Source organism: Tasmannia lanceolata, unplaced genomic scaffold (assembly GCF_043159265.1).
Source record: "Tasmannia lanceolata isolate RefF3 unplaced genomic scaffold, GAP_Taslan_0.1 ptg000037l, whole genome shotgun sequence".
NCBI classification, from domain to species: Eukaryota; Viridiplantae; Streptophyta; class Magnoliopsida; order Canellales; family Winteraceae; genus Tasmannia; species Tasmannia lanceolata.
In genome coordinates, this window is record NW_027518714.1 from 40,411,555 (window position 1) to 40,427,517 (window position 15,963).

The 15,963-nt window shown below is 42.4% G+C and overlaps 1 protein-coding gene across 1 annotated transcript in view; it reads left to right on the plus strand.

Moving 5' to 3' along the window:
• The window catches only part of LOX6 (PLAT/LH2 domain-containing lipoxygenase family protein), a 48,675-nt gene extending 35,536 nt beyond the window's left edge, over positions 1–13,139 (plus strand). Inside the window, exon 9 of the mRNA XM_077370749.1 lies at positions 12,050–13,139. Coding sequence (XP_077226864.1) covers positions 12,050–12,809 — 760 coding nt within the window. The 3' untranslated portion in view covers positions 12,810–13,139. The remainder of the gene's footprint in view (positions 1–12,049) is intronic.
• Positions 13,140–15,963: the final 2,824 nt, after the last annotated feature.

Below are 15,963 nucleotides of genomic sequence, written 5' to 3' on the forward strand. Positions count from 1 at the left end.
TGGAAAAATGAGTTCACCCATTTGCAGGAAATTTCATTTTCCATGGAAAAAAAAGTTCCATACATTCAAACAGCCCCTTATATCAAAAAAAGAAAAGAAAAAAAGAAGTCTTGTGTAGGTAAGCTCTGGGATTGAACTTCTGACCTCTATGTTGAAGAACAAAGCCTTGACCATTCAGCTAGAGGCTCAAATCTCAATCCTTAAAATTTCTTGTTTCTGGTTGATTTCCTCGATTTACTCCTCAACTCAACTCAACTCAACAAAGCCTTTGTCCCAAACTAGTTGGGGTCGGCTAAATGAATCCTTTAGAAAAATTTCATGAAGAAGGTGAAAGGAATCTACCCGGCTCTAATGCTGGCTCTAGTTGGGTTCTTCTATGTGGGTCATTTTCTTCCATTCTATCCTATCCAAGGTCATGTTCTCTGTTATGTTCCTAGCTATCAAGTCTTTCCTCACTGTTTCTTCCCAAGTTGTTTTCGGTCTGCCCATACCTCTTTTTACTCCATCAATTTGGCATGAGTCGCCTCTTCTCACTGGAGCATCCAAAGGGCCTATGTTGGATATGTCCAAACCATCTTAAGTGGTGCTCTCTCATCTTCTCTTCAATTGGTGCCACCCCCACCTTTTTACGAATGTCTTCATTTTTAATTCTATCTAACCTTGTGTCGCCGCACATCCATCTAAGCATTCTCATCTCCGTTACACTCATCTTATGCACATGCTGCTTCTTGGTGGCTCAACATTCTGAGCCGTACAACATGGCTGACCTCACAGTTGTCCCTTAAAACTTACCCTTCAACTTGGTTGGGATTTTACTGTCACACAGAACTCCTGAGGCAAGCTTCCACTTCAACCAACTTGCTCTTATTCTATGGTTAACATCCTCTTCAATCTCTCCCTATGAAGAATTGAACCAAGATAGCGAAAGATATCCCTCTTAGGTCCCTCCCGTCCAGTCATATTTACTACATCCTTGTCCCGCCTCCTTACATTACTAAAGTTGCACTCCATATACTCTGTCTTAGTCCTACTTAGTCTAAAACCTTTGGATTCCAAAGTAGTTCTCCATAACTCTAACTTAGGATTTACTCCTGCTTTGGTTTCGTCGATTAATACTATGTTATCTGCAAATAACATACACCACGGGACCTCATCTTGGATACCTTCCGTAAGCTCATCCACAACTAGCGTAAAAAGATAAGGGCTTAGAGGTGATCCTTGGTTGTAATTGGAAACTAACTAGACGTGTCATCCGTGGTTCTGACACTCGTTACTGCTCCATCGTACATATCCTTAATCACATCAACATATTTACTAGGCACGTTTTTCCTTTCAAGGACCCACCACATAACACTCCTTGGAACCCTATCATGCGCTTTTTCCAAATCAATGAAAACCATATGAAGGTCATTTTTATTTTCTCTAAATCTCTCCATTAACCGCCTAATCAAGAAGATAGCTTCCATAGTCGATCGTCTGGCCATGAAGCCAAACTTATTCTCTGACACCTTAGTCCCTTTTCTTAGTCTATGCTCAATTACCCTCTCCCAAAGCTTCATGGTGTGACTCATTAGCTTAATTCCCCGGTAATTGGTGCAACTCTGAATATCCCCTTTATTCTTATAAATAGGTACTAATGTACTCTTCCTCCACTCATCAGGCATTTTCTTAGTCTTCAAAATATTGTTAAATTTTTCTTTACTCCAATCATCTAATTTTTCTTTTATCCTTTTCCTACTGTATTTTATACATTGGAAAACCTCTCTACTTAATGTGGGAATAATTTTCCACAACCACCTGTCAAGTTAACAATCCATAAAGTGGCCCTGGTTGATTATCAAACCATCTTGTCATATTCAAAAAATAGAAACGCACAAGATGAAAATGAAACAGAAGATCACACACTTTTTTGTACTGCTCTCCCCCTTAATGTTCTCTCTTGGGTGAGAATCGTGTATTCAATGTTACTATTTATAAAGAATGATACAGGCCTTAAATGTACATTGACTTATCCTTTTTAGGAAAAACACATTTAAAATCAAAATTCAAAAGGAATTAATAAAGGAAAAAATAAAGGTGGAAGTTGGTAATAATAGCAACCTAGGAAGACATACAAAATGGGGATTTCTAGAGAATCCACTGTAGCAGTAATCATCAAGTCAGAAGTTACGAATATTGGATGGATCCTTTGTATCCATCAACTCCTTGATTGTAGCACTGGAAGTATGGGAAGAATTATACTTTGGTTGATCTGGTCCATCCACTTTTGTGATTTAATTAAGATCTTCTATACTCCCGCTGAAACTTGATTGAGGTCTCAACCACAAGCCAAGTTTGATACGCAATCCACGAAAAACTTCCCGAGGCAACGGTTTGGTAAAGATGTCCACCAATTGTTGGCCAGAAGGCACAAATCTCATAATTAAGGAACCAAGAGCCACCTTCTCCCAAGCAAAGTGGTAGTCGATCTCAATATGCTTGGTAAGGGCATGGAAGACGGGATTGATAATCATATAAAGTGCACTTATATTGTTGTAAAACAAAATAGACATATGTGATTGGGCGATGCCAAGATCGTGGAGGATAAAGGACAACCCAGTGAATGCGGCTGTAGCAGCCGCCATTGCACGATATTTTGCTTCTGCATTTGAGCAAGCCACAGTTGGTTGCTTTTTAGCACTCCATGAGATGCAGTTGGAGCCAAGAAACGTGCAGTATCCAGTCGTTGAATGCCGAGTAGATGGGCACCCGGCGCAATCGGCATCGGAGAATGCATAGAGATCAAGGGTACGCGCGGAAAGAATACGAAGACCTAGATCAAGAGTACCTCTTACATAGCGCAAAATGCGTTTGAAAATTTTAAAATAACCAATTGTCGGTTTGTGCATGTATTGCCAAGCCATATTCACAGGGTATGAGAGATCGGGTCTGGTCATAGTGGGGTATTGTAAGGCACCTACAATGCTGCAATGGTAGGTTGCATCGGGATAAAGTTCTACATCATCTTGGAGAGGCATTGATTTAGTAGCCATAGGCATGGAGACGCTTTTATAAGAGTCCATAAGAGCCCGGTGCAATATCTTGAGCATATTTGGATTGAGATAAAAATAGCCCATAGGGGGTACGATGTACGTCGATACCCAAAAAATAGTGCAACGGACTGAGATCTTTCATGGAGAAGGTACGACCAAGAGACTACACCAATTCATCAATGAGAGATGGATTATTCCCTATGAGAATAATGTCATCAACATACAATAGTAGGACGATAGTAGATCCACCATGGCGATAGATAACGAGAGACGAGTCGGCCACACTGCAAAAGAGGCCATAGCCAAGTAGGAGAGTGCTAAAACGGTCAAACCAGGCGCGCGAGCCTGTTTGAGACCGTATAAGGCCCGTTTGAGACAATACACAGCGGTTGATCTAGATGGATCAACAAAGCCTGGAGGTTCTTCCATGTATACTGGGTCTTGTAAATGGCCATGGCGGAATGCATTCTTAACATCCAATTGGCGAAGGGGTCAGCCTTTCACAATAGCAACCGTCAAAACAGTGCGAATACTGCCTGGTTTAATAACTGGGCTAAATGTTTCAGAGAAGTCCACCCCTTCTTGTTGATGAAAGCCTTTGGCAACAAGGCAGGTCTTTAGATGCTCCAGCTTACCATCAGCTTGTAGTTTAGTCTTGAAGACCCAACAACAGCCCGCTACATTCATTTGTGGGGTCTGGGGAGCAAGTTCCCAAGTGTCGTTGATAGCTAGTGCATGTAATTCTCCAAGCATAGCCATTTTCCACCCTTCATGTTTGAGAGACGATTTGACATACTTGGGTTCAATGGGTATGACAGGGGTAACAAGTGCATATTTGTAACGACCTCAAAAATTATCCCTTACGTTGCTACCCTTCCCCTCCACAGGAATAGTAGAAGAGGGAGCTTTCTCAAATGAAGACATATGAATAAAGCGGGAATGGGGAATAAAGAGAGAGGGTTGGGTGACGGATGGGTCACTTGTCGTTTTGTTTTTTTTTTTAACTCAGTTTGAGTTATTTAATGTTGGGTTGTAATAAACTTTATTTGGAGTTGTTAGGTTTTAAATTTGGAGCAGAGTTAGTTTTAAATAAATGGATGGATTTTATTATTAGTTAATGCTTCCGCTCGTTTAAGTTGTTTCTTTAAAAAAAAAAAAAAAAAGTAGTTGTAGCGGCCTGGTTATGGAACTGGGTCGTTACAATATTTGGGTTGGGTTTGAACACCCCGAGTTGACTGCGGGTGATCATGGAATGGGAGGGCCCATGTGGGGATTGTGAAGGTATTTGAGAAGTGGGTGGCGGATGAGATGGTGTGGTGTCCTCAGGTGGTGCAAGTTGCTCAAGTGATGCAACATGCAATGGTGGTGAAGGAACGTTAGGGACAGATGCTAGAGTGAGATGCTCATGTGGGTCGATATGCACAGGTGGTCCGTCTGTTTATATAGGTCGTCTGCACAGATGGGTCTGTCAGCTCAATGGGGCCGTTCTGCGCAGGTGGGTTCGGCTCATGTGAGTTGATCAACACTTCCAGTCCATTGGATGTGTGCTGATTGTCAGAAAAGAGACGAGCATGGTCTGATGCGTTTTGAGGGGCGGATGGGAGTCAACATCACAAGGAGCCACCCATTCATCAAAGATAGATAGCTCTCCTTCATGTTCTTTAGTAGAGTCAGTGGCAGTGTGTATAAAAGGAAACATGGATTCATTGAAAATCACATGGCGTGATATGTAAACACGGCCGGATGAGTGATGAAGACAACTATAGCCTTTGTGCTTGTCACTGTAACCAAGGAAAATGCAGGGCAATGATCTAGGCTCAAACTTATTTGTCGCATAGTTGCGCAAATAAGAAAAGCATCGTGACCCAAAGACCCGTAACATTGAATAATTAGGCTTCCTCTGAAATAAGATACTATATGGACATGACATGGTCATGATAGGTGAGGGAAGGCGATTAATAAGGAATACAGATGTGGAGAACGCCTCTACCCAAAGAGATTTTGGTACTGCTGCATTATACATCATGGCCAGGTGAGTTTCCATACTCATTGACTGCAAACCTTCAAAAGACTCTCCAAGTGCATATGCTTCCAGCTCTTAATTTAAAAAAAAATGTTGCTATCAAACTATATCAACATCCACAGGGAGGGGGACTGGCAGTGCCTTCTTTGCTGCTATCACAACTTTGGCTGGCGGGGTAAGTGTAGAACATGGCCTCATGCTAGACTCAACCCCCCCCCACTGCGGGGTGAGAAGGAGAGACCTTCAGGGAGGCCTAATAATGGTAATAGATCAGGAGCATGGTTTTGCATCCCCTGTCAATATCTTAACTTTAGATGGAGGGATGGTTGCCGTTGGTGTCATAAGACCCGAGTCCCCACAAAATGGATCTCTCGTACCAGCTTATCATTTAAAGCTGATACCTCTCGTGGGGATGTAGACCTTTGGCCGGATTCGGGTAATGTCTGTCGCCACAAAAATTCAAAGAATCCAACTTTGTCTATCTCAGGCAGAGAAGTGGATGTCCGATTGGGTTCCCTTCAAACCTGCTTAATAGGGGGAAAAAAGAGACTGCAATGAATCTCTACAGGAGATCTGGCAATGGGCGAAGGAGTTATGGGGAATTTCTTCTTTACATTGTCCATCTCTGCTAGCGAATCATGATGTTCTTTTCATGTTTGAATCTGGCCTTGTGTGACCATTTGCTCTCCCTCTCACCATGGACAAAGGATTTTATTCAAGGAGAAGAAGCTCTTTGGGTTCATTTTTTGGCATCCCACTGCACGCCTGGGCTGTATCAACAGTGGAAGCACTAGGGGGCCTTTTTGGTAAGGTTGTGGAAACTAAGATGGAAGGTTCCCATCAAAATTGTATGAGCTACGTATTGGGTAAAATCTTGGCCCCTCATTGGATGCTCCCTACCTCTGGTGTTAAGCTCAGGGTTTTCGATCGGACATACACCATTGGGGTTGAGCTCTCGAAGAATAACCTTTCTTCGCCCGCGGAAAGGGCTCCGGTGGCTGATAGGGTCCCTTTTGATCCAGTGGGCCCCATTCGATTGGTGAATGAGGCTTCCTTGCTTGGCAAGCCGTTGAACCCCGTAGAGGTTTCAAATTTCAAATCTTCATATGAAAAAGTTTCTGTGCGGGGCTCTGACTTGGGCGGTGCCCAAGATTCGTACTTGAAGTTCAAAACTCATAATCAGCTGTCTTATCGAAGTGGAGTCTCAACAGGCCATAGGGGGGCGCCAAGGACAAGCTTCCAAAAGGTTTCGAAAGTTAAATCCAAAAGCATATAAATTACTGGGGAACCTTTTGAGTAGTTTTTTGGGCCAAAATCTTAGCCCACATACTTCTTCTTCAAGGATTGGCCTGTTCCGGATATGTCAATTTATGCAGCATCTTTTAGGTCGTCAGGCTTGGAGAAAAGCCCTCTATCCCCTTTAGGTGTAGTCTTCCTGGGACAAAAATAAAGCTTAGGTAGTATAGGGCTCCAAATCAGGTTCTTGGGAAGAGTGCTAGAAGAGGTGGATTTTGACATGTATCTTGCTCGGTTTGAGTGTAGACCTTTCTAAAGTCAGGGCTAATCATGATTCAAAAATATGGCCGGATTCCTAAAAGCCTCCCCCTCTGAACATGTGGCTTTTTTGGCGTAGGGGTAGGTCCTCTGGGTTGTTTTCATCGGATAGGTTCTAGTATTTCTGGGGGCTTTCCTTGTGGTCGTTCCAAAAGATGACGTATGTTGGTTGCTTTATGGATTCGGTAGAAGATTGATTAGATTTGCCTGATTTAACTGCTGTACAAATAGTTGTCCCTTCTTGTGTGGAGATTACAAGGTCTTAGTGTCCTTGGTTTTGACGGTTTTTCTAATACGCAATCCCTTAATCGTAATGATGATTGTAGTTCGAGAATCGTGAAGCTCATCTGCTCTTCTAGGATTGGATGGTAGCCTAAAAGTAGTGGGGATAATCTAATTTTTTGAAAGAATTAATGTAGTTTTGGAAACCGCCGCTTCGGTTCACTTAATGGTACCTCATGATAGCGGGAGTTTTTTCATAATGTGGTTATCTGCCCCCCCTTAATATTCAGCATGAGGGGGTTTTTTGTAAGTTCATTTCGACGTGGTTCATTCTCTCTGGATCTTCTTCCTCGTACTTGCTTTGGATTCGAGTTCTAGGCTCTAAGATGGAAGCCCAAAGCGATTCGGGTTCTAGGCTCTAAGATAGATTGCCTGAAATGTTGTTTGGCTAACTGGTTTTTGGCACATTAAAGAATCTCATTCTCCTATATACAAGCATCCTCTATTCATCAAACTTTTGGAGGACGAACGGACCTTAAGGCGCCTTCGTTGGCAAGAGGAAAGGAAGGTGGGGATTCAAAAATTGGAGGCAATGATCTCCAGAAAGAAAGCTTCAGATGATAAAACCCCATCTGATGAGGAGATCTTGGCCTTGGGTCTTGATGAGGAGGTATATGTGTCTGAGATTGTGAGCCTCATCCTGGAATTAAAGAAATCCTCTACCTGGTCTGTTTCCTTGGGTTTTTGGTGCAGAGTGGTGGTTCAGAACTTTTGGGTAAGGTTTGAAAGAATAGAGAATCTTTGCTCAGGGTCTGGAGATAGGCCTCATGATTGCATTTTGCTGGGGATTACTGGTTCCTTGTATTTATGCGGGAGCATTAATAATCCAATCGTAGGATTGCATTGACGAATGGTAGAACTTGACAGTCACGTGGATTACTGATAAAGGAAACTAGAATAGCGAGGAATGCTGACTTTATTTATCTATATGTTAACAAGAAGGACTAGATGAGGGACTAAAGGAATGAGTTAGGGCCAGTATAGAGCCAGGGGTTGCTCCAGAATCATATATAGTGGAGTTGAGGAAAGGAATGATTGGTTCATGTATCTTTTTTCCACTTTATTTTGGGTCTGGGTATGCCCAGCCCAGTACAAACTAATATTTTGTATCGCAGGGTCGGACTACTGGTCTTGAATGCTTTATGGATATTAATGAAACTTGTCATCTTTCAAAAAAAATACATCATGGCCAGGCCAAGTTCAATCACGTGTCTATGTTTACGCTCAGCAACACTATTTTGTTCGGGTGTTCCTGGACAAGATAATTGATGTATGATACCACAATCGGCAAGATGCTCTAAAAACTCTTTTTATGATGAATTCACCACCACCATCAGACTGAAATACCTTAATTTTCAGTCTAGTTGCCTTTCAACCATTTTTTGAAAAATAAGAAAATATCTGAAAAAATCAGATCTTTTTAATGGATAAAACCAACTTAATCTTGAGTAATCATCAACAAATAAGGCATAATAACGAAAAACTTGAACCAAATTAATTGGTACAGGCCCCCACAGATCATAATGAACTTTATTCAACGGCTCAACTGATCGATTACTAGAAGCATAAAAAGGCAGTTTAGCATTCTTACTCATCTGACAACTTGTGCACATAGTAGCAACATTATTATTTCTAACTGAAATGAAACCATTATTTCGAAGTTGCGTAAGAATTCGCGCATGTGGATGTCCAAGTCTTTGGTGCCATATGTGTTCCGTTATAGTGCGAAACCAGTTAGAGTAATATGCCTTCATTTCCGGATCATCCAAGGCATACAATCCCACACATCTAATTCCTGATGCCAATATCCCGTTTGCCTTCACATCCTTGATTTTAAATCCAGTAGAATCGAATTCAAAATAACAAGGATAACCAGTAGTTGACTTTGAGACAGAAAGCAAGTTTTTTTTATAGCAGGTACTAACAACACGTCTTTCAACAGAAGAGTAGTCATGCCAGTGGTTATCTTCACCAATATGAGAAATACGTAGACAGTTGCCATTTCCTACCATAACAGAGTTAGATCCATTATTAGGAATTAAGTTTGTAAGAATAATCGGCTTTTAGATGAAGAAAACTGGATCCGTAACAAAATCAGAGATAATGGTCAGGTGTCGACTATTATAAGAGTTGGATTCTGTTCTGCTATCTATATGATTTGGGAAGAAAGGAATAAGCGATTTCATGGGTATCAGCCTCGGCATAAGCAACAAATCCTTCTTTCTATCTTCTCCATTATCACTTCGAGGCTCTCTTTTCTCCAGCTTGAAGATCCCAGGACTCAAAGCAATACAAAAGTCGCTGAATTTTTTGGTTTGGGGTGTTTCCAAGCTAGTAAAGATGTTCAGTATTGTTCTTGGGATAAGCCCCCCATTCAGTTTTTCAAGCTGAATACCGATGCGGCCATTCATGGTGATACTGCTAGGTTGGGTGGGATTATTCGTGACTCGTTGGGGAAGGAGGTTGCGGCTTTTTCTGTCAGGTTACCTGCTGAAGCAATACATGTGCTGGAAATGAAGGCTATCCTTCTGGGAGCTAGACTCACAGTGGAGAAGGGTCTCACTTATACTTTGCTTGAATCTGATTCTCTAACTGCTGTGAATGTTATCAATGCAGTTTGGACCTGTCCCTGGAATGTCATCCCGGTTCTTGCTGATATTCGGGATGCTCTTTTCTATCTGAATAATTGGAAGTTATCCCAAGTGTGGAGGGAAGCTAACGCTGCTGCTGATTTTCTCTCTAAACCCACCTGTTGCATTGAGGGAGTGGATATCCCCATGGTTGAACTCCCTGTAGATTTACTGGACATCATTGTCGCTGATTCTAATGGGACTATATACCCTAGCTTGTAGCTTTTTCCTTGTCTACTTTGCCTATTTTGGGTGTGTGGGTTGTAAGTGGGAGCTTGTTCCCTTTTTGTTGGCTTTTGAGCCCCCCTAGATGTAATCTCTTTTCATATCTATATATCTGGTAGGGGTCCTGCCTAACCCCATCTTGCCCACCCAAAAAAAAAAAGTTAGTAAGAATACATGCACTTTTTGTGATGTGTGCAGAAGCCCCAGTATCCGGGAACCATTTGGAGTCCTGTGAGTTAGAAAGTTGCATTGCAGCTAGAGCCTGAGGGATGTCATTGGCTTGATAGTTATTGTCAAAACAACGCCAACATTTGAGGGCTTCATGGCCTTGTTTCCTGCAAATTTGACATACATATTTGCACCTTTTTGATGTTGAGTAGAACGATCATCTTGCTGCATACTAGATCGTATTTTCTCCTTTGATGCATGTCGGGAAGAGTTGCCTTGACTAGTCTGAAGGAAGCCCTTTCCCTTTTATGTAAACAATGGAACTACTATTTCAATATTTTTGATGTTAGCTCCTCCACATCGTTGACCCTAAAAGGACAGATAGTGGTTAGCCGATTGACTCTGGTGTCCATTTATCCGTACTTCATGACTTTGTAGCAAGGGAATCAAATCGGCATACGTGGGAACAGGGGGTCTGAGCATTGTTGTAGTAAATGACAAATATTCTGGGCCAATCCCACTTACTAACCAGAATACCTTTGAGCAGGAACTGGCGTTCCCATGGCATTCAATTGGTCACAAATAGATTTAAAGGCACTCAAATATTCTGAAGGAGGAGACTACCTTTCTTTAAGTGATACAATGTTGACATGAGCTCAAATTCTTTGGCCTGGGAATTTTGAGCAAATGTGGCTGCAAGTGCATGCCATACTTCGGCTGAAGTTTTTTAACCTATAACGAGTCCAAGTACCTCTTCAGATAGGGTCCCTGTGATCCACATCTTAATAAATCTGTCCGTGCGCGTCCATGACATCAAGTCTGGATTTTGAATCCTCCCTTCGCCATTCGGGGATTCGATTTCTGGACTTGGCATTGGCGTCTCTCCATTGATGAAACTGAGTAAATCATGGCTTTCGATCAAGGAGACAACCTGTGTTTCCCACCGCAAATAGTTTGTATGTGTCAGTTTGGGAGACACAAAGTTTGCTACATTGATGGTAGTTGGGTAGGGATATGCAGATGAAGAAGACATGGTTGGATAAATGGATGAAGCATGAGGTAAGGCTCTGATACCAAATAGAAAAGCACCAGATGAAAATGAAACAGACGATCACACACTGTTTTTTGATAACTGCTCTCCCCCTTAACGTTCTCTCTTGGGTGAGAATCGTGTATTCACAGTTACTATTTATAAAGAATGATACAAGCCTAAAATGTACATTGAGTTATGCTTTTTAGGAAAAAACTCATTTAAAATTCAAAATTCAAAATTCAAAAGGAATTAATAAAGGAAAGAATAAAGGTGGAAGGTGGTAATAATAGCAACCTAGGAAGACATACTAAATGGGGATTTCTAGAGAATCCACTGTAGAGGTAATTATCGAATCAGCAGTTATGAATATTGGATGGATCCTTTGTATCCATCAACTCCTTGATTGTAGCACTGGAAGTATGGGAAGAATTATACTTTGGCTGATCTGGTCCGTCCACTTTTGTGGTTTGATTAAGTTCTTCTATACAAAAGTATATGTTACATGTTGTCTGACTCCAAATAATTGAAGTAACAAAATAGTAGAAAATGCGAAGGTTCTCTCTCATACATAGAAATCATTAGCGTGAGATAGATTCTGAATCCTAAAATGCCCTTAGTAGGAAAAATAAAAGGATGGAGTTCATAGCATAATTTTATGATGAGAAATAGAACACGTAGAAGCTCTTTAGTCAGAATATTCATGTACACTGTTACTCCGACTTGTTGGAAACATTCCCTGGGTTATCTATGCATAAAGCTTAATCAAAGATTATGGTTATCTGTTTCTCCTCTTTATCAGATTCTGTTCTTTGTCTGCTTAAAAAGGAAACAATAAAAAAAACTTTCCAGGGTCCTTGATTGCTTTGACATTTGTTTTACATTATCCTGAGATGTCTTGGGCATTCTTGGATTATGTCTATTCTCTGTTTTCTTTATATCATAGATGATAATGTAATGATAGAGTCTCTTATTTAGAATGTAAATTCTCTCAGATTGCTAATTCTTTTGACTTGAATTATGAAGACTACTTGAACTGAAAATTTTTAACATGTTCTATATCTGATCACAATCTTAAGATTATGCATTGGACTACTGTTTTCAGGGGAATGGCAGAAGAGGATCCTTCTATGCCCTGTGGTGTAAAACTTGTAATCGAGGATTACCCTTACGCAGCAGATGGGCTCCTCATATGGTCCGCCATAAAAGATTGGGTGGAAGATTATGTTGCTCATTTCTATTCAGAATCTAATAGTATTTCATCCGATTTCGAGCTTCGAGCATGGTGGGATGAGATAAAAAACAAGGGACACTATGACAAGCGAAACGAACCATGGTGGCCTGAACTGAAAACCAAGGAGGACTTATCAAGAATCTTAACTATAATGATTTGGACTGCATCAGGTCAGCATGCAGCAATAAACTTTGGCCAGTATCCCTTTGGAGGATACATGCCGAATCGTCCTGCTCTTATGAGGAAATTAATTCCCCAAGAAGATGAACCCGAGTATGAGAACTTTCTGTTAAATCCACAGTCCACTTTCCTATCATGCCTCCCTACTCAACTCCAAGCAACCAAGATTATGGCTGTTCAAGACACCTTATCGACACATTCCCCTGATGAAGAGTACTTGGGTCAGATGCACCATTCTCATTCTCATTGGATCAATGATCAGAAAATTCTGCGTTCATTTGAGAAGTTCTCCTCTAGATTGGAAGAAATAGAAGAAATAATACGTGGGAGAAATAAAGATGTAAGGTTAAAGCACAGAAATGGGGCAGGTGTTCCTCCTTATGAACTGCTCCTTCCTTCATCAGGCCCAGGAGTAACGGGCCGCGGGATTCCAAACAGCATTTCTATTTGAAAGGAGAATTTAGAGCATCTACCATTACATTGCAGTCTTGTGGAGTTTGAGATCGCTGTCCTTCGCCTCGTGTTAAACTAGTTAGCCTTGTGGGTGTCATGGTTTCATGAAGGTCTGTAACAAATTGCAGTAAGTTCTGCCATTTCTTGTCTTTTGTTTTCAAAATGTGGCATTATTAGATGCAATGTACTTAAAACGAGGATGTTAGATAAGAATTACAAACTCTGTAAATCTTGATGAATATTATTTTTGGAAGCTTGTGTGGACTGTGAATTTTGTGTAGAAGAAGGATTTGAGAAGGGGGTTTAAAGTGCAGTAGTGTTAATTTGATATTGTGTAAGCTAATAACCTCTAATGTTAAATAAATGTTTCACCGTTAAAAACTTACTCTAGTAACTTCTGCTAAGAAGTCTAAATTTATGTTATGTTCTTTCCTATTATTCGTTTTTATGGTGCCATTCGTTTCAACCCCCCTGAACAAGACCCGCTTAACATAAACTCGTACTGGGAAATCATCAGTGCCGACCTAACTCTCCTGCCCAATCCGTACTACACGCCTCTCTAAAACAACCACTCTCACTATCGGTACCGACTCTCAAGCTCGTCAGACACAACTGCAAATATCCCGCCATCAAGCGAACAATCTGGGTGACCGTTGCACTAAATACGCCCTGTACGTCAACAGAGTACTCCATGATGCAGAGACTCGGTACCAGGAGATAGAAAAGTTTGCTTTTGTTGTCGTCATCTCAGCCAGGAAGCTCCAGCCATAGTTCCAGGCACACCCGATAACCATACTTACCGATCAACCTCTTCGAAAGATAATGCAGAAGCCTGACACTTCCGGGCAGCTAATCAACTGGGCGATCGAGTAAGGAGAATTCGATATCCAAGTAAAACCACGTCCCACCATCAAGTCCTAGGTTCTGGCAGATTTCGTAGCGGAATGCACCGTACTAGTAAAAGAATCTCAAGACTAGAATGAAGAGCCTACCCCGACCCGACTGGCCATGGGGCACCCTTGGATGCCCTATGTGGATGGCTTAGTCAATGCCGAGGTGAGTGGCGCCGGTCTAGTGTTATCAGGACCCGATAATTAGGGGTGCAACTCGGGTCGGGTTGAGGCCAACCCGAGGAACCATTTGCTCAACCCGACCTGACCCTACCAGAGGAACCATTTGCTCAACCCGACCCGACCCGAATTTCAAATCGGGTCGGGTTGAACCCCTTTAGGCTTTAAGCCTTTTAACATTTCTAACTTTCTGTCTTTCCGTGTGCCTTGAAAACTTAACAAACAAGTAAACTGAAAGGGGGGATTTTAATATTTTATGCGTCAGAGGGATAATATCATTACTTTTTTAGTTTTTTGACTTTTACTCTTTTAGGTAATGTTAAAAGTAAAATAGAAAATTAAAATTTTTGAGAGGGAAAATAAAATGGCAAATTTTCAACTTTCATTTTAAGTATATTTTATTATTTTAAAAATACAAGTCGGGTTTCGGGTCGGGTCGGGTTCCCGACACCCCAACCCGAACCCAACCCGGATTTCGGAAAACCCAACCCGACCCGAGTTGCACCCCTACCGATAATCTTTTAGTGGAATACGCCTTAAAGCTGGATTTTAAGGTGTCCAACAACGAAGCGGAGTACGAAGCTCTCCTCTCAGGGATCACCCTCGCCATAGAACTGTGTGCCGACTGATTGAGGGCCCGCAGTGATTCACAGCTCATTGTTGGACATGTTAACGGCATCTATGAAGCCAAAGAAACCAGAATGTTGAAGTACTTGGAAAGAGTGCAAAGCGAAATATCCACGTTCACAGAATTCCAGATTGTCCAAATTCCTAGGACAATGAACGCCCGGGCTGACGCCCTATCCAAGATGGCGTCATCAGGAGCCGTTGAGCCGGCAATGTCTACATTGAAGTTCTTTCCCGACCAAGCATTGAAAGAGAAGAAGTCATCCAGATTGAAGAGGAACTAAGTTGGATGGATCCGATACTCCAATACCTAGAAAACGGTACCCTCCCCAAGGATCAAAAGGAAGCTCGCCGCCTAGTCGCCAAATCTGCCCACTATGTTTTAGACGGTCAGACGCTCTACAAACGTTCCTTCACATGGCCCCTACTCAAATGCCTCCGACCTACAGCTGCCGACCTAGCAATGAGGGAGGTCCATGAAGGGATTTGCGGAGAACATTCGGGAGGCAAAGTTCTGGCCCACAAAATTCTCCGTCAGGGATTCTTCTGGCCAACACTTCAACAAGATGCCTTCGATTTCGTTAGAAAATGCGAACAATGCCAAAAGTTTGCGACGGTACCACGCCTTCTAGCGGCCCCTTACAAGCCGATAGCAAGCCCCATCCTCTTTGCCATGTGAGGCATGGACCTACTTGGCCCATTCCAGAACTCCACCAGGGGGCATCGGATGATGTACGTAGCCATCGATTATTTCACCAAGTGGGTCGAAGCCAAAGCCGTGAAAAAGATCACCTCGAAGGAAACCGAGAACTTCTTCTACCACGACATCATTTGCCGATTCGGGATACCCAGAATCTTAGTCACCGATAACGGGACTCAATTTGCAAGGACAATTTAAAGATTTTTGCGGAAGGCTCGGTATCGAACAAAGATTCACCTCAGTCGGTCATCCCCAGGGCAATGGGCAGGTGGAAGTGACCAACCAGATCCTCCTCCAAGGGCTCAAGAAACGCCTGGAAAATGCTCGAGGATTATGGGCCGAAGAATTGCCGAACGTACTTTGGGCATACCGTACCACTCCAAGAACCGCTATGGGGGAGTCGCCCTTCAGCCTTACCTTCGGAGTAGAAGCAGTCATATCGGTCGAAATCGGAGCCCATTCCCCGAGGCTTGAAGCATATGACGAACAAGCCAACTCCAACCTCATGAGAAGCAGCCTCAATCTCCTTGAAGAAACTCGGGAAAAGGCTCAGGTCTGAATGGAAGCCTACCAACAGCGAGTCGCTCGCTACTACGATTCCAAGATGAAAGAGCGAGCGGTAAAGGACGGCGACCTAGTTCTATGACGGACCGAAGTTTCCGACCCTAGAATTACAGGAAAGCTAGCTTCAACATGGGAAGGACCTTACCGAGTCTCCTGCGTGCTTCGACCGGGCTCCTACCAATTGGAAAGTT